Source organism: Oculina patagonica, chromosome 12 (genome assembly GCF_052425735.1).
Source record: "Oculina patagonica isolate OP01 chromosome 12, crgOcupat, whole genome shotgun sequence".
NCBI lineage: Eukaryota > Metazoa > Cnidaria > Anthozoa > Scleractinia > Oculinidae > Oculina > Oculina patagonica.
In genome coordinates this window covers 11580545-11604127 of record NC_135769.1, presented here as the reverse complement: position 1 = coordinate 11604127, position 23583 = coordinate 11580545, and the positions used below count along the sequence as shown (strand labels likewise).

Here is a 23583-nt window from a genome sequence, read left to right as displayed (position 1 = left end):
CCTTTACTTATCTTTTGTAAGTAGTTAAGTAGATCTTGTGACTGATGTATTAAACTTCGACAAACGCGGTTATATCAAACTTACACATCTTATTCTAAGTTGTTTTGCAAGCGATTTTATATTTTTCATGGTTTGGGTCAAGGATTTTTTTACGAACTGCCTATTTCGCATCTAGTTTATTGTTAGATTTTAAACACGCCGCATTGCGCAAATAAATCTCTGTCAAAAGGTCAGGGACGCTAACGGTTGGGTTACCAAATGGTTTGCGCAATAAAGATTACCGTGAGAAATTAAAAGATGCTGGACTGACTATAAAGAACTGACTGTGGGGAAAGTGGGTGGAGTAAACAAGCAAGAGATGGCGGACAAAACGTCGGACAAAGCAGTTGTGTTACCTTGACGCTTTCCTGTACCGTCCGCGGAGCATTGTCGTACATTTCACTAATTGGACTGCAGTTATCGAAATTATGGACGAAGAGGAGGTAATGGAATCCATAGTTATAAATTTGCTTCGATGCCAATTTGGTGACAGTTTTGTACTATCCAATATTTCGTTGCTCCAAGGGACATGCCTTAACGTTATGGTCATTACGTTAACTGTTGCCATCTTATAGGAAAGTCGCATCTCTTGTTCTTGCAAAAGCACCTGCAAGATGAGACGGACCGCCAAAAATGAAAATCGAGGCTGCCCTTGCAAGACTGAAGGAGTACCATGCGGTAATAAATGCACATGCCATGCGAAGCTTCCGTGTGAAAACAAGGCGAGTTTGCTTGGTTTGTTCAAATTATATTTAATCGGTTTGTGTCTAGGTTGTGGGAGCTAAAACCAAAGCTATATTTTTGCCCGGTTACCTTTACAGAGATTCGTCAGACGTGGCGTAAAATGCAAGACGGAAGAAATTTTATCTTTCGCTAAGAGCTTAATCTAATTACAATTCCATGGGTTTATATTCGGGGGGGGGGGGGGGGATTAATGTCTGACGAATTTTGGGGTCTATAGCCGTATATATTGTATGCCAACCAGCTGCCAATAAACGTGTAAAAATCAGTATACTCATATGCCCCTAAAATTATTGCAGGTGCAAAGTATACCTTCCTAAGTATGAAATTTCGAATGATTATTAGCCCTACCTCAACTTAAAATTTTGAATCCAACGACGAAATCTTCTCTGAATGATATGAGTGGAATATTCCACAATATAAATGTTCTTCTCAAAGAACTCATTGAACTCATTATTTATTTTAAATTCCATTTTGTAATTATATTAGAGCACGGATCTCTGGAAGATCATTAACTGATGAATGTGATCCCGTGGATAAATAAAGTTTTCTTACTCTTACTAACTCTTTTATGACAAGTCATACATATTTGTGGGAGGCACGGTGGCTTAATGGTTAACGGGCTCGACTCCGAGTCGAACGGGCCGGGTTCGAGCCCTGGCCGGGACGCTGCATTATGTTCTTGAGCAAAACACTTTACTCTCACTGTGTCTCTCTCCAACCAGGTGCATAAATGGTTCCCTGCTAATTTATTGCTGGGGGATAGCCCTGCAATTGACTGGCATCCCACCCAACGGGAGTAGCAATACTAATAGTCCCTTAATGCTACGGAAACAGGGATAAGCTCCGGCTGTATATATGGGCCACTTGGCTCGAACACAGACTTTGCCTTACCTTTACATAAATATTTGACCAACGAATTGAATATATTTCTCATTGCAGAAGCCAGCTTCAACAACAGTGAAGTCTGAAACTGCATTTGCCATAAATATTTCAGACAACAATAATAGCCACTCCTCAGGAGCTTTAGGATTCCAAAGTGATAGTAAAGGTACTTTTATATAAAAATAGAACATTGTTATTGAAGGGTGAAGATGAGTCATTTTCCACTGAATACTGATTAATAATTGGCAGATACAAATTTTGATGAAATGGGAAATGTTTTTATTTTTTATTATTATTATTAAGGCATACTCAGATTCGTGTACTTTAGCAGTATAATATGAACTACACGTAAAGACGCAGTATTTAAATTTGCGGAATAGACAACCTGGAAAAATTAAGTTCTTACTTACGGGGCCATTTAGTAAATATATATACTTTGTAAATAAATATATTTCTATTTCATTTAAATTTATAAATATGGGATTAGAAATAGCATTATCGAGGATATGTCTTTAATAATCTACGAATGAAAGGCTAACTTTATCTATTTCAAATCTGGATAAATTATGTAAATTGCTTTCAATAGTGTTTATACTATGTACATTTGTTGATTGTTTTATAGAGTATCTAAATAGTTTTGAAACGTAATTTCTCTTTTTTATTGACATTCTTTTCAGCTTCTTTTATTTCTTAATCCCACCAATTCTACAATAGGTAGACCAGCTGCTTCATCTTAAAATTTACAAATTACTTTTTTTTCATTAAAATAGAATATAATAACGGATCATAATCTAAATAATTGATTTTTCTTTATCCAAAAATAGTTCCCCATTAGCTTTTTGTTAGACACTAAGGGGCCAATATCAGTGGATAATAAGTTGCCATAATATTTAATAGAGTTATAATTAAAATCATAAATCTTAATTCTTGAATTCCCCGCACCCAAAAAACTGACAAACAGAATGCTGTGCGGGATAAGCAAACAATTCTTAGCTCATTTATTGAACTAAACAACTAACTGTAAAACAAAACCACATATCCTTGCATACAACAAACGGCAGCAAACAAACAATAACAATAGTTTACACTTGGACAATAAAAAACCAAACTGTATACATCTGACCTGTTAAGGAAAACGAGCAAACAAAAACAAATAAACAAACTGAAGTACTGAGTCACACGAGCCGATCATCAGGAAAATAAAAGACTGAAATCGTAACGCAGACAAAATTTAACAAAATTAAACTGTCCGCTAAGGTTGAAAATCCACAATGAAACTTGTTTACTGTTCAGCGTATTTATACTAGCTACTTTACATTCCACACTTTCTTCGCATTATCACGTACCGGCACTTACAACATACTTCTGACAAATGCACATGTGCTTGGGAATTCAAGAAACCATTTATCTTTTGTTTCATTACGCTTCGCTTCATTCAGACAAAAATAAATGAACAAATACACATATACGCATATAAACGTATGATGACCGATTTAATATTAAATATTGATTTTAATTAATGATCTTAAAAGCAACTAGATCTTCATGAAGCAATATACCTCTATAAATTAATGTTGGTCTTGCTGTATATTTACAGGTATCATTTTTCATTAGTCATTACTTTAATAGAGCATCTTGTTTATATCGTTTATGCCGTTTTAATTTTTTTTGAGTGTTAAAATTTGAATAAAAATTTTAGCCATGGTGATTGATTAAATTTTAAGATTTTATGATCTTTTAAACTTCCATACCTAAATACACATATAATCTCTAAATTCTCACAATAAAAGAAATGCTCTACCTTTTGAAGAAGGTATTTTTTATCGTATCCTAATTGAATCTAATTTTTTGTTGAATTTTTTTTTTTTACTATAAAGGGATGTTATCGACAACATTAATTTTACAGGTGCTAGTGGATGCTCGTTACGATTTTTGAATAATCTGAATCTACCTCAAGTATTATTCCATTATCACTAACTTGTTTATAGTCATGCCCGGTCGCAGCTGAGTTGTCAGAGGCCTCAAGGCTACTGAGCCCAGCCCCCAAAAAACCAAAAGCCGGGAGCAGTCCTGGCCAAATTTCAAAACAACGTCTTAAGTTTGCAGAAACAAGCCAAAAAGCTGACTATAGCCAGCTCACCAGCTGGATTGCAATTCAATTAATTATTCAAAGTTTTTATTTTGAAGTCATCTTTTCCATCGATAGCTTTATTTATCTCGTAAAAAGCTCGCACCAATACTGTACATTGCCAATATTTTGCTGAGAGTGTCTTACTAACGTCACTAACCAACCATCACTGTTGTGCAAACATTCTACTCTTTGTGACAGGCGACCTTGACGGCCAACTGTGCGGAAATGAAAATCGACACACTTCATGTTAAATAAAAAAAAGTTTTAATGTGGAGTCCGCCTAAAAAAATGTTCCGCCAGATCACACCGCTATTTGTAGGAAACCAGCAAAGCGTCTAGTTTCAAAGTTTGCCACAAAAACATTGCGTGACAAGAATAACGTTACAAAAATAGCTTCAACTTGTCAAAGCAACTACAGTTTCACAATGGTGAATATACTTTGCCCCTTAAGCTTTTTTCTCTGTCCTCCTGCCGTAGCAAAGAAGAGAACCTGATTGCAGATTAGCCCAAAAGTCGACCCAGTGTACCTACAACGATTTACTGTCAAAACTGAAATGAAACCGATTGGCCCAGGCTACCCGCGTCGTTTTTGATCGACATGGGACTATCGACCACGACGCTTAAAGGGTATAACACGAATCGGCCGCGCCGATTAATTAACGTATTATATATTAAGCCAGGACAGAAACCTATACATTTGCTACTTCTAAAAAAAGAATTAAAGCTTTCTTTGAGTTAAATAACCTGAATCTTACAAACAAAAAGGAATACTCATGTATTAGTGAATTAAAACGCAATCGCCACATGGTGACTTAATGCTCCAGTAGTAATGTACTACACTCTGAGGCAAATTTGCCTTAGAGATGTAGTACATCACTACTTCCAGTGCTGGATACAAAATATGGGACAAAAATGGATTCAAATATTGGAATCAAATATTAGAATCAAAAACTGAAATTCAAACCCTAGAAAAACAAGCCTGTAAAACCAAGCCTGAAAAACCAACCCTAACTCAACCCTAGGTTCAAAATAAAAAACTTCTTATACTCTTTTTTAAAAATCTTGCATCTTAGTGCGTTTAAAACAAACCTCGTTGACATAATGAAAATCAAAACTTAGGATCATAACCTAGGATAAACAGATGAGTTTGTCTTTAATATCCATAAGGATATGTTTCTATACAGCTATCCGATATGTATTTTATTGTGCGCTTGTCATATCCAAAGCTGTATACCTTTTCCTCATATTTGTTAACAATTTGTTTACTCTGTCTGGTTATCTTATTTTCATTTACTAATGTGAGTTCTTTGATATCGCCCTTAACCATCTTAATCATATTTGTGTGATTTAGTATTTGTGAATTTTCATGATTAAGGGAAAAACCTTTAATAACACATTTCTGTTTATTATCGCCATATATGAAACTGTAGTTTTTAGGGCCACCGCTTACAAAGGTACCTTTTATAACCTCACTGTCTAACTCATCTGTTAAATCACCTAACATATCACCTGTTTCTATTGTCTTACCATTTTTGGATTCGATATACACAATACTATCTGTATCAAAATATAATACCTGTTTATCTAAATAGTCTAGTTTTTCATACAACATTAGCCGTGCACTGCTAGTCGTAAAACATGCTACATAGATATTTGTATTATAGCTATTATCAACAAACTGATCTTTATAAGTATAACTCATCTGTACCATTTCTTCATTTATGAAGTTTATGTTTAAATTATCTATTGTATCATCGAGAACTACTTGATAAAATTCATTTATATCAGTCACGTATTTACATTGATTCATGTTATTTCGTTGGCCAAATTTTCCCCAAAGTGAGTTTAAACACATTTTTGCAATTGCTCGTAAACCTGAATTTTCATGTAATTCACCTAATTCAATGTCTAAATTCTTTTTAACTTTATTTCTAAAAATCATCTCGTCATTGTTATTTTTAAAATTATATTTTGTTGATTCAAGTTTTAGCTTCATGAATTTTTTTATATAACCTTTGAATAGATCATCAGATGAGTTCTCAAAATGCCAAACCTCATATATTTTTATAATTTTATAGCCTTTTTCAATGGCCTTATTGACCTCATCTGTTGTCCATGTACCAATAAATGCTCGTTCATTTTCACTATGTTGGCATCTTTCTTGTTGTTTTGATTTAGCACATGATATACACAGAGGGAACATTAGCTTTTCAGCCTTTTCACATTTGATTCTCTGAGGTAGAACAGCATGGTATAATTCTCTTGGAGCTAAAATTTTACATTTTATGAATCCATACCATTTTGTATCGTATTTTTCTGGTGATATTATTTTTTTAGGATGACCAATGGGATATTTTTTGTAGAACTGAACCGTAGGATATAAGGAGCAAAAGTCAACGTATTTACCACATTCGCCGTCTTTGAATTTGTACAATAATTTGGTAGCATTTGTACGCCCCCCGTAGAAAGCATCTCTAGGGTTTAGTTGCCCAACCACTTCTCTATACCAATCATTTTTATAATATTTCTGAAAACTTTTATCCTTTTTTAATTTACATTCCCACATTTCAATAAGATTGTAACCAGCAGTTGTTATTTTGTTGTTTTTATCTTGTGTTTTATTATACAAAGTACCCATATCACTTTGATTCTTATTATTGATAACATCAGCCTTGTAGCAATCTGGGCATCCATGCCAGAAGCAACCTTGAAATTCATAAATAGTATTTGTAGATGCACAAAAACCATCTACTTTTAATTTGTTATTGTTGCATTTGATAACTTTTTCACCACCTTCCAAGGCATGTTGAATTTTAATTTTATTTTTCTTACTTATGTAATCAAGCCATGCAATACTGACTGCACTATGGTTTTCTGTTTGAACAACATTATCAACCACAGCTATGGTATTTTTTGGCATATAATTCCCTCTATAAATAGCCATACAAACACCAGCTATTGTGATGTATTTTAATGGATCGATAGTTTTTTGATTCATGAAATCTTGCCTGAATTTTAACATACATCTTCTTAATATATCAACATCTGACCTACAGTATTCAATTATTTCTTTTTTGAAATCGAAAACATAATTTTCATTAACACGCTCATTATACCATTGTAAAAATTTCTCTCTATCTTGTGTTTTCATTTGATTAAACCCATAATGTTTTTTTGCAGGCATATTACCAATATAGTTTTGATTACACAGTTTGTTAAAATAATGTGGAAAGTAACCTTTTTTAAGCTGGCTTAAACCAAAAGTTTTAGGAAACGATGATAAGGGTTGCTGAATAAAATTTAAGCTGTCAATTATTTTGATTCTTAATTGTGGAATTTCCATCATCATAATTTTTGCACCATTGTAAATACAGTAAGGTTTAAAACCATTATCAATACACCATTTAAGAATAAAATGAGAATCGTACCCTTTGGAATTGTGAGCCAGAAGTGTGTATCCTTTATATTTTTCATTAAGAATACAATTACAAAAACTATTAATATCATTGAAGATTGATTCATTACCATTGAAATCATGACAGATAGCTAAATTGACTTCGTGTATTTCAGTGTTTTGTGTACATTCGAAATCAAAAAATAAATATTTTTCATTATACGTTTTACATGAGTAGCAATAATCTTTTTTGGGAATGTTTTTATTTAATTGGCATGGTTTTTTGCTATTTTTGATGCAATTTCCACCCATAACTTTAATCTTTTTCATGAAACATTCATGTTTGCTTTCACAATATTTATTACAATTATTACACATTTTGAAACCGCATTTATGTATTTTAATATATGGTTTTAGTATGATTTGATTGCATTTTAAACATTTTGCTACACTGCTACATACTGAATCATCACTATCTTTTTTCGATCGGTTACTAGTATGGTTTTTGAAGCAAGTATTACCATGAAAAACACGATTGCATTGATTACATGTAACGTCTTTACCATTACATTTATTTCCATCTGGAAAATATTTGAAACAAGATAGACATTTTTGGGGGCATTTGTGTTTATCACGTCTCGTATAAGCTTTTTTACAAGAATGGCAGTAATATGCTACATCTAAAAAAGCTGTCATTGATTTTATGACATCAAAATGATTCCGTGTTTTGTATAAATAAATTTTGTCTGTTTTACCATTATTGGCTGTATATATGATTTCATTGAACTGTTCAGAATCTATGATATTAATCTCTACATCTAAATGTGATGCAAAGCTATTTACATCTTCTAAAGAATTTCCATAATCGTTAATTTCAACATTAGCATTATTATGAAGTTCTTTGGCTTGAATTTGTTGTAGTTTTCGACTTTTATTGAATCCATCTTTCAACTGAGTTGTGGTGTAATTCTCAGGGTGTAAATTAGCATAAGCTGTTACAATGGCTCTTGCTAAGCATAATGTATCATTATTTTTTATCGTAATAATACATTGCTTTCTATTCACTGTTTGTTTTGATAAATATAACCGCCCTTTTCCTGCAGGTATTTTAACAGATTGAATAATTATTTTGCAATTTTCTAAATCTATTTCTTTATACTCCAACGTATTGATTATATCTGAAAGTTGATTTAACTTGAAATCAGAAACTTTTAACAATTTTGTTGAGATAGGGTGATCTAATTCATCATTTGAAATTACCAATCTGAATCTATCATTACCTTTTAACTGCCTTTTCTTTATTGTCATTTCAACCATTTTTTCAAATACACTGAAAACATCATTTTTATCACCAATGAAATTTTTGCGTACATTTATTTTAAATTCGTTAGTGAAAGCATTGAATTTTTTATTAACCGTATTCCCAATTTCAGTTATTTTGAATAGAGGTTGGTCATTGGATGTTGAATCAAAAATGCTGTCATCGAAATTAAATTCATTTGAGACATTAGTTCTAGGTGTTGGAATTGGTTTTATTTTCTTTGTCCTTGGCATTGGTATAGGCTTGTAATCATCCCTAAATTCAGGAGGTGGTTGAATGATATTTTCCTCATAATCCTGCACCCTCTGTTTTACACTCTTACGAGGAGTTGGGATTGGTGGCCTAGGTTTGTAAACTCTAGGTTGGTTTGCTTTTAGTGATAATACTAGTTTTATGAGTTCAGTTTTAGATAATTTTTCTAGATCTAATTCATTCATATTAATATATGAGATATTTTTTTCCATTTTAATTTTAATATGTGCTAAATCTTTAAGTAGACGTTTGAAAAAAATATTTTCTATTTTCTACTTAAGGATTTAGCACATATTAAAATTAAAATGGAAAAAATAGCTGATGTAATAATAACTATTAATAATGAAAATTTTCAAATTCATCCTATATATGATTTATATTGCGCAAGTAGAAATGGTAAAATTGCTCATATATTTAAAAGAGATATTAGTTGTGGTAGTAAGGGGCATACTGGTTATATGTCATGTTGTGTTCGAAAATATGGCCAATCAAGTCAAAAGTCTTATCAAGTGCATCGATTTGTTTGGGAAGCTTTCAACGGTATTATCCCCGATGGTAAAGTCATTGATCATATAAATGGTGTCAAATCTGATAACCGTTTATGCAATCTACAACTATTGACACATCAAGAGAATTGTAAAAAATCAGCAAAAGATCGTGATTATAAATTTGTAAAAGACAATCATAAAAACAAAAAATGTGTTAAAGCTATTAATTGCATTACAAATGAAGTTTCATATTTTAATAGTATGTATGCTACTCAATTATATCTTGGTATCAACGCTGGTGTCATAAAAATGGTCTGCGAAGGGTTAAACTGTTGTAAAACCGGTTATTCTAAAGATAATATTCAGTATAAATTTGAATATGTTAAAAAAGAAGATATACCTGATAACAAAAATATAATAAAATCACCAAATATTATGCCAAAAAAAAAGAACACTAAAAACAAGCAATAAAAAACAGTAAAAAATATATTGTGCGTTTAAATGGATAACCAGTAATAAAATATTATTGGTTGTTCAAAACAACGATGGCAGTATAATGACTGCGTAACGACTTTTTAGTCTTATACAATATAAGTTACATAAACTTGTCTTTATATCACGCATGAAAAACGTATAAACAGATAATTATTTTCTTTATAATATATAATAATGGATTTGGTAAATGAAATTACAATTCCAAATGAAATTCAAACTCATATTGATAGTCAAGATGAAAAGCCAAAAAGAATTACAACCGATGATCTAAAATCACCTGAAATGACTTTTATTGAAGAAGGTGAACAGATAATGTTATATGGAGTTAAAATATTTCTACATCCGTTATTTCCGGAATTCGGTTGTACTTATAGCGGTGAAGTTGTTGATACCGAATCTGGAAAAGAGGCTGAAACTATTTTTATTAATGATGTTAAAAATGTAATTTTAAAACTTCAAGATTCAATTGTATATTACATACTGACAAAATTTATTTTTGAATCTTTTTATAATTCATATATCAATATTGAAAGACATTTTGGTATAATATTACCAAATCCTGAATTTAAAAATTATGGTTTTGATGTTAATAATTCTAAAATCGTTGATATCAAATCTAAAAAAGAGGTTGAAACTATTGATATTGATGGTATTAAATGCGTATTTTTAAAGTATGATGATTGGTATATTTATAAAGTTTATTTATGTTTTGTTGTTGAATGTTTTGATGATAGATTTTATGTATTGTAATGATCTTTTCCATGTTTTTAAAAAATAAACTATAAACGCGTTTCCATGAAATTATACCTTTGGTCAAGCAATTTAGCATTTTGTAATAAAACTCTTGATTCAATATCTTGTACAATGCTCTTTACTTTGCCGATTCTGTTATTGTTTGATGCTTTTTGTTTTTGTTTATCCATTTTAAAAAAAGCCAATATTATATCAATTAGCTGATCTTTTGTTAATGTATTTAAATATTTTCTCATATATATATATATATATATGAATTGCTGCTCTATATATTATAGTGCGTTTAGATATAAACAGATAATTATTTTCTTTAATATATATATAGAATGACTGATATAACATTAAATATCAAACACCTTTTAGAATCTGATCAAAGCTCGAATGATATAGCCTTCATTAATAAAATGTATTGTATTCAGAGCATCCTTAAAACAAATATTTGTATTATTAAAATGCTATCTTCAGACATATCAAATGAAGACAAAAATCATGTACGTTTAAAGTGTATACCTGAATACCAGAAACGACGACGGGGAAGGCCTCGTAAGGATCAACAAAATACATAATTATTCAGTTTACGGTTTTAGCCATAAGTTATAAATGATTAATGAGTACAATGTTTTTAATGACGTGATTTCTATTGACCAATCATATTTCAACAAATTTTACTCAAAAAGTTTACTCAAAAGTTTACACAAAAGTTTACACAAAAGTTTACACAAAAGTTTACTCAAAAGTTTACTCAAAAAGTTTATTCTGAAATTTACTGCCAAACACAGCTGTGCCGTGAAGTTATGTGTGTTATATATATAATGGTTTGTAATTCTGAAATCCACGATGAATTAAAAATTTAAAAGAACCTATATGCCCTTTCTGTGATCAACTATTGATAAAAAGTATCAAGGATGATGAGCAATGCTGTAGTAAGCAGGATATAGAAAATATAAATGGTATGGATGTCTGTCTAAATTGCGGTTTGGTTCATAGTTATGATTATGTCAGTGAGTATATTGATTTTTATGAAAATATGCATAGAATACGGCGAGAATCGGTATATCATCGTAAATATCACATCGAGGCTGTTTTAAACGATTTATGTATTAAAAATGGAGTTCAATTGTCTCATAATCAGCGCGATAAGATTTACAAAGTGTTTCATGAGATCGGTACTATTCTTCCATCTATAAATAAACTCCGAAGACGAATGATAAGCACGAAATATATTATAAGACAGCTGTTTAAAATGCTTGGTATCCCGTACAATTTCATCTGTGTTACTAAATCAAAAAAAACGCGAGCTTTTAATGATTGGTATTGGGGTGAGATTTTAGCATTAAAATCGGCTGAGATTGCACGGATTATTCAGTAAATTTATCATCATACTTGAGCAGATACCGATCGATTATTGGACCGGTATCGCATATGTAGTCGTCAGTAGTTTTCATCATTAAAAAGATATTGGATAGTTCATATTCCCCCGTTCTTAACATGAATTTTATTGTATTAAGCAAATGCTGATAGCTTTGATAAGCAAAAATTCCATTTTGAATTTTTAAATCGAGATTCTGATGCTGAAGCCAGCCTTGTATCAATAAAGCTCCCGTGCTGATTGCAATCAGGCTGATACCACCAGTTGAAATGGACGATACTATGCCTCCTGAAGCGAATAAAATAGCCAGCGAATTGCCTATTAATTTCAGCCTTCTAAAGCTTTTTGTAGCTTGTTTATAACACCAACACTTTTTATGATAAACTTTGTAGTATTCTTTCAATTCTTGAATTTGCGATTGATTTAACTTGTCACTAATATGGTTCCATTCGAATATATTTTTGCGTTGTTTTGTCATATATTATTGATTAGACAATGTTTTCTTTCTATTTTTAAATCTGTTGTATAATTTTCTGATATTTTTAATCAACCGTTCAATAGTTTTCAGCATCTCATGTATTAAATCTGCAGTTTTCATATAATAGTGAGTTAGATAATTTATTCGAAGAATATACCCATTGTTTTATCTAAAAATTGGACTTTGTGATACTCTCGACTATTCACTGACATTGCTGTGTTACTAAAACCGATTCTTTGTACAAAGTAATCTGAAGAAATTTTAATGCTAGATGTATTGATATTAAACCCAGAAAATGTTCGATCAATACTCATAGCATTATTGCAAACAGCGATTCTAAATTGATTCCCTATTTTAGTATACCAAAGATTTAAATATTTGCCTATATAACCATCTCTAATTTGCTCTGTATATGAATCTAACCCATAATCAAGAAATAGCTTATTCTGCTCCACTTTTAACCATGGGTATTCAAAGCTACTTGCATCGATAAATTCAATTTTAATCCTTTTATTATCATTGGTCTTGTAGTCATATTTGAATGCCATATATATAGTCCAGTCATTGGATTCATTGATATTTTCATTTAAATTAATTATGAAAACACCTTTAAAACCCCCTTTTTGTTCAAATTCTGTTAACAATTTAGTAGTTTGAAAAACGAGATTACTACCTAAGCCAGACACTACAGCACCATTGCTATCTGACATGATGAAATTTGATGGATCTAATAAATCGAAATAATACTCAAGTATTTCATTATAAAAGCTCTTGGGCTGTAATAATTTAATCTGATTTTCAAGAGTTGTTTTGAGAATATTGATTTGACTTACCAACTGTTTATAATTAACAGCTTGATCATCAGTAGTACCTTCTGCAATACCATGAATGGCCTGTGTTTTCATATCAATTGATGCATTGAAAGCTATTCTATCATTTTCAACATAATATAGCTGATCGTATATACTGGGTTCAACATTACTTTCATAATTCTTAATCCCATATATTATAATATAAGTTTGCAGTTTTGGTACATACGAGTGTCCTGACTTCATTTTTAAAACGATATCGACATAGAGATAGTTGTTGTTATGTTGTTGATACTTATGAACTTGAGCTATTGTTCGACTATAACCGTTATAAACTCGTGTAGTTACTTTATTAACAGTATCAATCAATGACACAACACTGATATCAACACTATTCTCATCTATTTCAACTGGAAAATAGAGTTCAAATGCCATTGTATAATAATTAATTGGTATAGGGTACATGTTGATACCTAATCTGCTTGAGTAGTAATTTTTCGAACTATCAAGAAGTAATTTTGTATCTATTACCTTTTTATTGATTTGATGAACAGGATTTGGATGATGAATTAAATCTCCAAGCTCGATATCATTCTCTTCACTAAGTTGATTATCACTGTCAATCATTATATTATTGAAAACGTTTCCTTTATCAATAGAGGTAATATGTGAACTGTCAACATACAATTTATTTACACCATCGGTTCCATATATTGGTTTGCTTAGATTTGTTATGCGATTATCGTTCATATCGAGATTTGCCTGCATCATGTTACTACCGTGAATATCAAGCTTGCTTAGAATTTTTTGAGTCAAAACGCGTCCTACGACCTTCTTTAAAAAAGTGTTATCAACGTACGATTTGTCTGCTTTGTTTTTAAGGCTTTGAGCTAATACACCTCCTGATTTCTTCGTTAAATATGTATTATCAGCGTACGATTTGTCAGCCTTAGTAGCAAGTTTGGTATCAATTTCAGTCCTTACTTTGTTATCCTCAACACTAACATAGCCTACGTTTGGTACAGATCGATCGTTATATAAACTTGGATAATACACTTCGGTATTTTGCAATGAAAGGCCGGCACAATCAAACACTGTTTCATTTCTGTTCTTTTTAAGGAAGAATTGGTTAAGATATCGTTTATTTACGGCCGTCTCGAGATCCCTTGAATAATTTTCAATTGAATCATCGATCGCAACGTCATCAGGCGTTTTTAGCCCTATTACTCTCTTTTTGTTCAAATTGAAATTACCTTCAGGCGTAACATCAAAGCCGACTCCTGGGTCACCCTTTTCACCTCGAGGGCCTTTAATTGGTGTAATATTAGTGTTATTTGATTGTAATAAACCGTTTGAGTAACTCATATTATATCAATCAGTTATATTATATTATATTTTTTCATTGAAATTCTTAGTTACGAATTTTCGTGGCTTATCAATATATAAAAAGCTAAATGGGTCTGCAGTTGCTTTGAGATAGTCGTTTTTACTGATTCCAAGTTCTCTGCAAATCATTCCTTGTTCATTATTAGATGGGAATTCGAAAATACAGTGATGAGTACAATTTAATCTGATTGTTTTATCGGTATTATAATAGCTTTGAGATAAATAAATGCAACTGCAATTTTTATTTCTTGAATTTGTAAAATAGTTGCGTATTTCGCTATCATTTTTTGATCCCGTATTGAGATAATCGTCAAAGATGACTAGTTTTTGGCCTTCATCTGATATTTTATCAAGCGGTATTATTTTATCATTACTTGCTTCAATAACAGAATAACCAGCCTCTTGACTAATGGGTTCAAAAGTATTGAAAAGATGTTGATATTTCGATTGCTGAAGATTTTTCCCATAAAGATATATTTTATCATAAAACAAAAGCCGGTATATCATATCAAGTAAAAGGTTGCTTTTACCCCCACCCGAGGGAGAAGAAATCAACATTCTGAAACATTGATTTGGCATGAAATCGTATAGTTGTCTAAAGTTTGAGGCCATATCGTCTTTAGTGTCATAATTCGGTATTCTCATTATATTATATGGGTATATTATTTTCAGTTCAACATGGTGTTCAACACGGTGTACATCAAGGTGTTAAACGCTATGTTAAATGTTGATTTTTATATTCAATTTTCATTTTTTATGTAACGTAATAATATAAAATAAAATGAGTTTACTTAGATGGAAAGAGCTTGCAAAGAGTAAATCTGATTTGGGCGATAAAATCAATTATGTTAAAAATGCAATCACACAAAATAATATCGGTCAGCAGACAAGCCAAGAGTCATTTTCGAGGGTATTCAAACCAGTGACAAGTAAATTAGATGATGTAATTAAAAGTAATTTGCAGATAGCAAAAGTACCTAAAAATCGTGTCAAAAAGGGGATGAGAGGTGAAATGGAAGCTCCAGATTACTATCCTGAAGTTGATCCTTTTGAGGATATGGACGTAGATAATTTATTTGATGAGCCTGTAATGCCACAAAATGAAAAACAGATTGTACCGAAACCACCAACATATGAAGAATCTTTAAAAGATCTTTTAGAAGGAAATAAGGAGATTTATGTTGATCCCCAATATTTTCCTGAATATGAAGATGAATTACCTCCTGAATACGATGAGGATGAAATTGATTATGCTTTAGATGCTGATGATGAAGTAAGTGAAATACTAGAAGACGTTGGTATCGACGATTATGATGTAGTGCAAATGAAATTAGATCAGCCTGAAATGACACCAAAGAAAACCAAGAACTATCTTAATAAGATTTTAGAGAAAGCCAAATATAAACGGAGACAATTGAAAGGTTTCAAGGCGAATGTTACTAAAGAATATAATAGGGGCACTATATCTGAAGCAGAAAGACAGATTAAAAATAAGAGAATAAGCAATGCAAGAGTTGCATTAAATGACTACATAAATCATTACGAAAGTAAAGCCAAAACGATAAAAGGTTCTGGTATTCGAAAAAAACAGAAAGGTGGAAATGTTATATTTTTTAACGATGTAAAACAGCTTCTCAAAAAATTGGAATTGATCATCGGTTCAATAAACGCAGGAAACACATCAGTTAAAATGCGAAATATGGGAGTCGCTATATTAGACACACTTTTAAAAAGGTCTACTATAAATAAACAACAATATAAACAGATATATAATCTGTACTTTAAAGTCTAATTTATGTAACTGTATTATATATATGGATCGTGAGTTAGTATTATCATCATATAGTGTTAAAAATCAAGGGAATAACACTCCTCAAAATTTTACAACTAAATTCAACAGGCCTATAACATTGGATAGCAATTACCAATATATGATAGGTCTCAATCGTATTATTAACATGTCATTTACATGGTTTAATGTAAATCCCTCATATGGTAATCAGCTGATTAAATATAGTTCAGATAATGGGAATAAATTTGAAGACATAACTTTCCCTGCAGGTGTTTGGAATTATTCTGAATTTGATGAATATATTAAAGAGATTACTAAGACGGGAGATGATGATAACCCTATATATCCCATCTCTATTGATTTTGATTCAACAACATTCCGAGTCACAATCACTTTATCTCAAAATTATCAACTTGATTTGACGCATAGCAATTTCAACGACCTTATAGGGTTTGATAAAAAGGTATTAAAGGATGCGGTTAATATTGGTCCAAGAGTCCCAAATCTAAGCCAAGATACCGATATATTAAATGTACATTGCGATCTAGTCAATACTTCTTTAGTCGATGGCGAAGAGTCGGATATCATTTATACTTTTTCGACCAGCGTACTACAGCCGAGTTATTCGTTTACAATCGAGCCTCGTAGGGTCACATATAACCCGGTTAATAAGCAACAGATAAGTAGCATTCGAATATACATCACAGATGGGAAGAGACGGTTAATTAACCTGAATGGAGCGGATACGTCTTTTTCATTAATTTTGAAAAGGATAGAATAATATAACATAATAGTATATAATGAAACCATATGAATTCAAGAGGTTTTACCATCCAAAATTTGGTAAATTTGTATATAAGCACAAAGGGTCAGGGATTATCGTTGATAACATTTTCAAACCGATGAAGAGTGTTATGTCGTCTGTTGTTAAAAAAATTGTCAAGCCCTTAGGTAAGAAGGCAATAAAATCAGGTATTTCTCATGCAGGTGATAAACTGGGTAAAAGGGCATCAGAAAAAGCCGGAGACCTTATAATGGAAAGGCTTAGGAATATGAGGAAGGGGAATGCAGAGCAAAAGGCACTATCCCCAATCTTACAGAAAGTAAATGCCTCACCTGTCAGACACCAACAGAAAAATGAAAGTACTGATATGATCATCAATAGATTAATATCAGGATCAGGTGTAAAAAGAAGGCGTTGAGTAAAATGAATAAAATGATTAAAAAAATTGGTACATAATTGCAAAATTATGTAACATAATAATATATGTCTTTTAGAACAAGCGAATACTTACAGAGGTCCGAGTTGGTTCGATATCAACTCGATGATGTTATTCGAGTCCCAGCTAACGGTCAGCACCAACTTAAAAACGGCTATAAGTTCACGATTAACGATAGAAGTTCATTCTACGATTGGTATAATGCGTATTTCGAGGTGCAATTCCAGGTGCAAATGTTAGCTGATGGAGCAACAACGGGGGCAAATCGTATCACAGTTATTAATGGAGCACATTCATTGATTGCCCACATGATGATTAAATCAGCAGGAAAAATCGTTTATGATACCGATAATCTCCATAAAGTTACTTTCGTTAAGAACCTCCTCGAATATAGTGACGATTTTAGTCGCTCAGTAGCAAAAAATAGTCTTTGGTATCTAGATACCGACCATAGGATAGCAAATGCTAATCAGAATGCAGGGTTTGAGGCTAGGCGACTTTTGACGACAGGTCTCAATGATGTCAATGTTGTTATACCTCTAAATCGTTACAGTTTCTTTGAAGAGCTGGAAGGTCGAATGTTACTCCCAATGCAACTCCAGTTCAATATACAGTTACAGAATGACGCCGAATTACTTCAAAAGGCCGATGATGTAGCTGATGGTCGAGTGGTCCTTAATAGATTCCTTCTATGGGTCCCAAAATTGACTCCAAAGGACAGCCTATATGATAAGTTTGTTAGTTCCTTCTTGGTAAAGAACACTTGGACGTATATGCGCGAAATGTATGAGGTTTCCGCACCAACGAATAGCAGTGGATTCTTCCAGATCTCATCCAGTATTGATAATGTTAAGGCTATCTTTGTATATCTACAACGAGCTAAATCAAACAATGCAGATGAAAATCCCTATGAATTTGATACCTACAATATCAATCTTGACCGTGGAAATGGTAGTTATTTGACAACATGCCGATTGGAATACGGCAACGGAGTGTTTTATCCTGAGACCGAATATGATAGTGAGTCCAAAGTTAGGATCTTCAATGATTTGATGTCTTATGGTATGAGAAAGAATGATTACAACAGCGGTACACAACTCAACTTGGCAAATTACAACTCTCTCTATCCTATTATCTTTTTTGATTTATCATATCAAGCAGAGCGAGTAACTAGAGACCCAAAGCAGTTGATCTTCAGATATAAACTAAACGCTAATAGTGCGGGAGATAGTCCTTTCAACGTCCATGCCATCGTTCTTTATGATGAGACAATCGTCATTGACAAGGTGGGGAATGAGCTGGTTATTGTATAAATCAATCAATTGAATATTATGTATAAACCATTCTATTTTGTATACGTTTTATAAACAAGAAATTATATAACATATAATATATATACAAGTAATGACAACTTATCACTCTCATAAAGTGAATCTGTCGGAAGGACAGCGAAGGAAGCTTTTGACTGCTCATAGAAATAAAAGTGAGATCACTATTCGCTTAAGCAATTCAGATATGACTGGCAATGACAGTTTAATGCTAACTCAACGACAAATCAATAAATTGAATAAGGCTAAGAAGTTAGGTGTTGGATCTGATTTAAACATCTCAAAGACACAAATTCGAAAGGTCATTAGGGTCGGTCATGGGGCACCGCGAATTGGTTTTCCAATGATTGGAATTAGTGCTCCGAAAACGAAAACAAGATCAGGAAGGTCAACAACTAACAAATCAACAACTGATAACACTTCAAAGAAGGATGGGGGAAATATCAGAATACCAAGTAAGAAAGAGATATTATCTTATAGGAGTCCTCCAATAATTGGATCATGGAATGAGTATAATAGGTTCCTCAAATCTGGAGGTCTGATTGTTCCAAAAAAAAAGATTTTAATACCCAAAAAGTAAACAAGCCAAAATTCCATAAGAATATTCCCATGAGTAATTTTGATCTAATAAAATGGTGTTCATATTTGAATATACCAATAAAAAACGTACTAATGAGAGACGAGACTGTACCACATAACCATAAACAAGCATTATTTATATACAATCTTCAACCCTCATATATGAGGGGAAGCCATTGGGTTGCTACTTATGTAAAAGATAAGGTAATCAATTATTTTGATAGTTTTGGCATGCCTCCATTTCAAGGTATAGTCGATCACGCAAAAAAGAAGAATTTAACATTGCTACATCAAAACAATCAGATCCAGAGCATAAATACAACCACATGCGGATACTTTTGTCTATACTTTCTCAACGAAATGAATAAGGGGAATTCGTATTATAATTTATTGAAAGTGTTTGACATATATTACACAATGAAGAATGAAAAATTCATTCAACATTATTTCAGAAATATATAACTCATATATATACAATGACTAAATCGTATTGTGTACGTGAAAAAATACAAACTAATTCAGTTCCTGGTTCTGAAAAATATGTGAGAACAAAAAACAATCGTTTAATGCTCAAATCGAAATGCGTTTCTTGTGGTATTACTAAAACTCGTTTTGTGAGTGAGAAAAAGGGGCGAGGAGTTGGTGAAACGATTAACAAAAAGGTCGGCGAAAAGATTCCAGGATTTCAACAAGCTCAAGACGTTGCAAGCTTCATAATGGGTATTACTGGTGGTGATAAGGATTTATTTAAAAAGTATTGGTCGGGAGATATCGCAAAAGGTGCCTTCAACACGAAAAACGGATTATTCTCAAAGAAATTCTGGACATCTCCAAGTGAGCATCAAGATCCGTCATGCTCTGGAACCGTTTGGGATAAAAAAGCAGGAAAATGGAGGAATAAATACTGTGATTAATATCTAATCAATATATATATAATGGTTAAATCATATTGTGTAAAACAGAAGAAACAGACTGAGTGTATACCAGAGTCTGAACAATTTGTAATGGCTAAAAATGGACGTTTAATGCTTAAATGTAAATGTGTTGAATGTGGAATCACTAAAACTAAATTTGTCAAAAGTCAAAGTGGTGGAGCTCTTGCTCGTTATAAAGGACCATCTACAACTGATAAAATAGCATACATGGCTTCAAATTTTGTTACCCCAGCACCAAGTTTTGGTGCTATGGCTAGACTTTTAGCTGGGCAAGCTTTCAAAGGAGTGAAAGACAATGTTGATTACTACAGAAAGGGAAAAGGTATCGATATCCATAAAGCTATTTTAAAAGTAGCACCAAAAAAGGGTTTTGTAATGCCTGGTCATCGTTATACAGGTCCTGGTAATCCTTTAGAGAAACAGGTAAAGTGGGATCAAAAAACAGGTAAAATACTGGAAATATATGAAAAACCAACAGGAAAAACAGATGCCGTCAGCATGCAACATGATGTAGATTACAGCGTATGTGCAAATAAATCCTCAAAAGATCAAGTAAAGTGTAAAAATGAAGCAGACAGGAAAATGGTTAAATCCTTAGACGCAATACCATGGAAAGACAGGCAATGGGGGCATGCTTTGGCTCGAAATATAATAGCTGGTAAATCAAAAGTAGGTATGGGTATAAAAAAAAGAAGTCAAAAAACGGAAAAGGCCGTCGAGTGAAGAAAGTTGGCAAAAAGAATTAGCTGATGAGTTACACAAACCAATAAAGCGTAACTTTACTCGACGGCGTGTTATAGTTAACCATATTGATGAAATATGGTGTTCGGATTTGGTCGAAATGCAACAGTTCAGTAAATGGAACAAGGGATACAGATATCTTCTCATGGTACTGGATGTTTTCAGTAAATATGGTTGGATAGTGCCTCTAAAAGACAAAAAAGGTGAAACTGTAACTCAAGCATTCAAAACCATATTCAAAGAGGGGCGTAAACCTCAATATCTTTGGACTGATAAAGGGAAAGAGTATTACAATAAAAATATGAAGGAGCTTTTGGAAAAGAATGGTATAACACTATACTCAACCGAAAATGAAGAGAAAAGTAGCGTATGCGAACGATGGAATAGGACAATTAAAACCCGAATGTGGAAACAATTCACTGCTCAAAGTAATACGACGTACCTCGATATGCTACCCAAGCTGTTAAAACAGTATAATAATACCAAACACTCAAGCATTAAAATGACACCCGTAGAAGCATCGAGGAAAAAAAATGAAGGCTTAGTATATTTCAATTTATACGGTGATATGGAAACATCAAAACAGAAACCGAAATTCAAAATAGGTGATAAGGTTCGAATATCGAAGTATAAAAGAAATATTTTCGATAAAGGGTACACGCCAAACTGGACCGAAGAAATTTTTACAATCGATAAGATACAATACACTAATCCTATTACTTACAAATTGAAAGACCTCAGAGATGAGGAAATACAAGGTAGCTTTTATGAACCTGAATTATTAAAAGCAAAACAGGATGTATTCAGAATTGATAAAGTGATCCGTAGAGATTATAAGAAGAAACAAGCTTTAGTTAAGTGGAAAGGATACAGTGATGACTTCAACAGTTGGATTCCAATCAAGGATTTGAAAGATATATAAACAATTTTTAATTTTATTTATGGAGTATATGTTAAGAGTGCCTTAAAATCAATTATCAAGTATTACACATGCAAATAAAAATATTAAGTATAATATTTTTATAAATCAGTATTTGATTACAAAAAATATTTTAGGACATACATTCATTTTAAAAAAACATTGAATTTATCAACAACTAATTTTTCATCTAATTGATTTTCATTATAAAAAAAGGTATCAATATTTATAATACTACAGCCGTTATCAAAAAGCATTTCGACAATATCTAAATTAAACAAATTTGATATTACGTAATTAGTATCTTTATAATTATCAAAATATGCTTCAATATAATCGGCCCATGGGTTAGCCCCGCCATCCATAACAATTACACTGTTTGGCTGATTAAATACCATGTGCTTGAAATTAAATTCATCTTCTAAGATTTTAGCAATTATTTTAATATCATTCGATCTATTATTTTTATCCGAGGTTAAACCGATTATAAATCTTTTATTATTCATATATATATTACAAAGAGATTTTATTTTTATATGTGTTTTTCCCTTAAACTCACTTTGGGGAAAATTTGGACAGAGAACCAACATGAATCAATGTAAATATGTAACTGATATAAATGATTTTTTTCAAATAGTTCTCAACGATACCATTGATAAAAGGAATAATTAAACGCACTAAGATGCAAGATTTTTAAAAAAGAGTATAAGAGATTCATGAAAAAACGCATAAAAATAAAAACATACACTATATATATAGATAAATGACCAACATGAAAATAAACATGGAAAATTTAAAGAAAATATGTTTCAAAGCAGATACATTCAAAAATATGTCTGATGACGCAATAAACACACTGAAGTATATCGTAACATTAAAAGAATTATCAAAACTCGGAGATTTGGTATATGAAAATCTAGACACTTTAGTATATTTAGAAAAAAAACTAAAACAAGATGGACATTGCAAGCCATTAACAAAATTATTAAATGAAGAAAATGAAACAAGTAAATACCTATGTAACATTTACAATGATTTAAACAGTGTATTATCCGACCTTGAAAAAGAAAAAATGAATTCAAAAATAACAAAAATCATAATCGTTTTAGAAGATAATTCACAACAGATATTCAGTACAAGAGATTTACCATGATAATAACAACAGCATAAAAACTCGGCTTGTTTAAAAGCACTGTATCCAAAATTTTGAAAAAGAGTATAAGAAGTTTTTTTAAAATATTGTCAAAAATAATCAAAGATTATTTTTATCATTTAATCAAGGTATAGTTTATAGATTTGGCTTCAAGGTTTGGTTTCCATTTTTTGACCTTGGGTTGACCTAGGGTTGATTCTGAGATTTGATTTCAGTTTAGGTTTTTCACTTTGGCTTCAGATTTAGTTTTTCAGATTTAGTTTTTCAGATTTGGCTTCAGTTTTGGTTTCAGATTTGGCTTCAGTTTTTGGAATCCAGTGCTGATAGTAGTTATGTACTAAATCTCTAAGGCAAAAAATTTTTTGCCTCAGAGTG

At 31.9% G+C, this 23583-nt stretch overlaps 1 protein-coding gene across 6 annotated transcripts in view; it reads left to right on the top strand.

The window, feature by feature from the left end:
- The first annotated feature begins 262 nt into the window (after positions 1 to 262).
- LOC144631584 (uncharacterized) overlaps positions 263 to 23583 on the top strand; it is a 74614-nt gene continuing 51293 nt past the window's right edge. For all 6 annotated transcript variants that reach the window (XM_078490042.1, XM_078490038.1, XM_078490041.1 and 3 more), the window contains exons 1-3: positions 263 to 482; positions 615 to 761; positions 1723 to 1831. In XM_078490042.1, coding sequence (XP_078346168.1) covers positions 468 to 482; positions 615 to 761; positions 1723 to 1831 — 271 coding nt within the window. In that variant the 5' untranslated portion in view covers positions 263 to 467. The remainder of the gene's footprint in view (positions 483 to 614; positions 762 to 1722; positions 1832 to 23583) is intronic.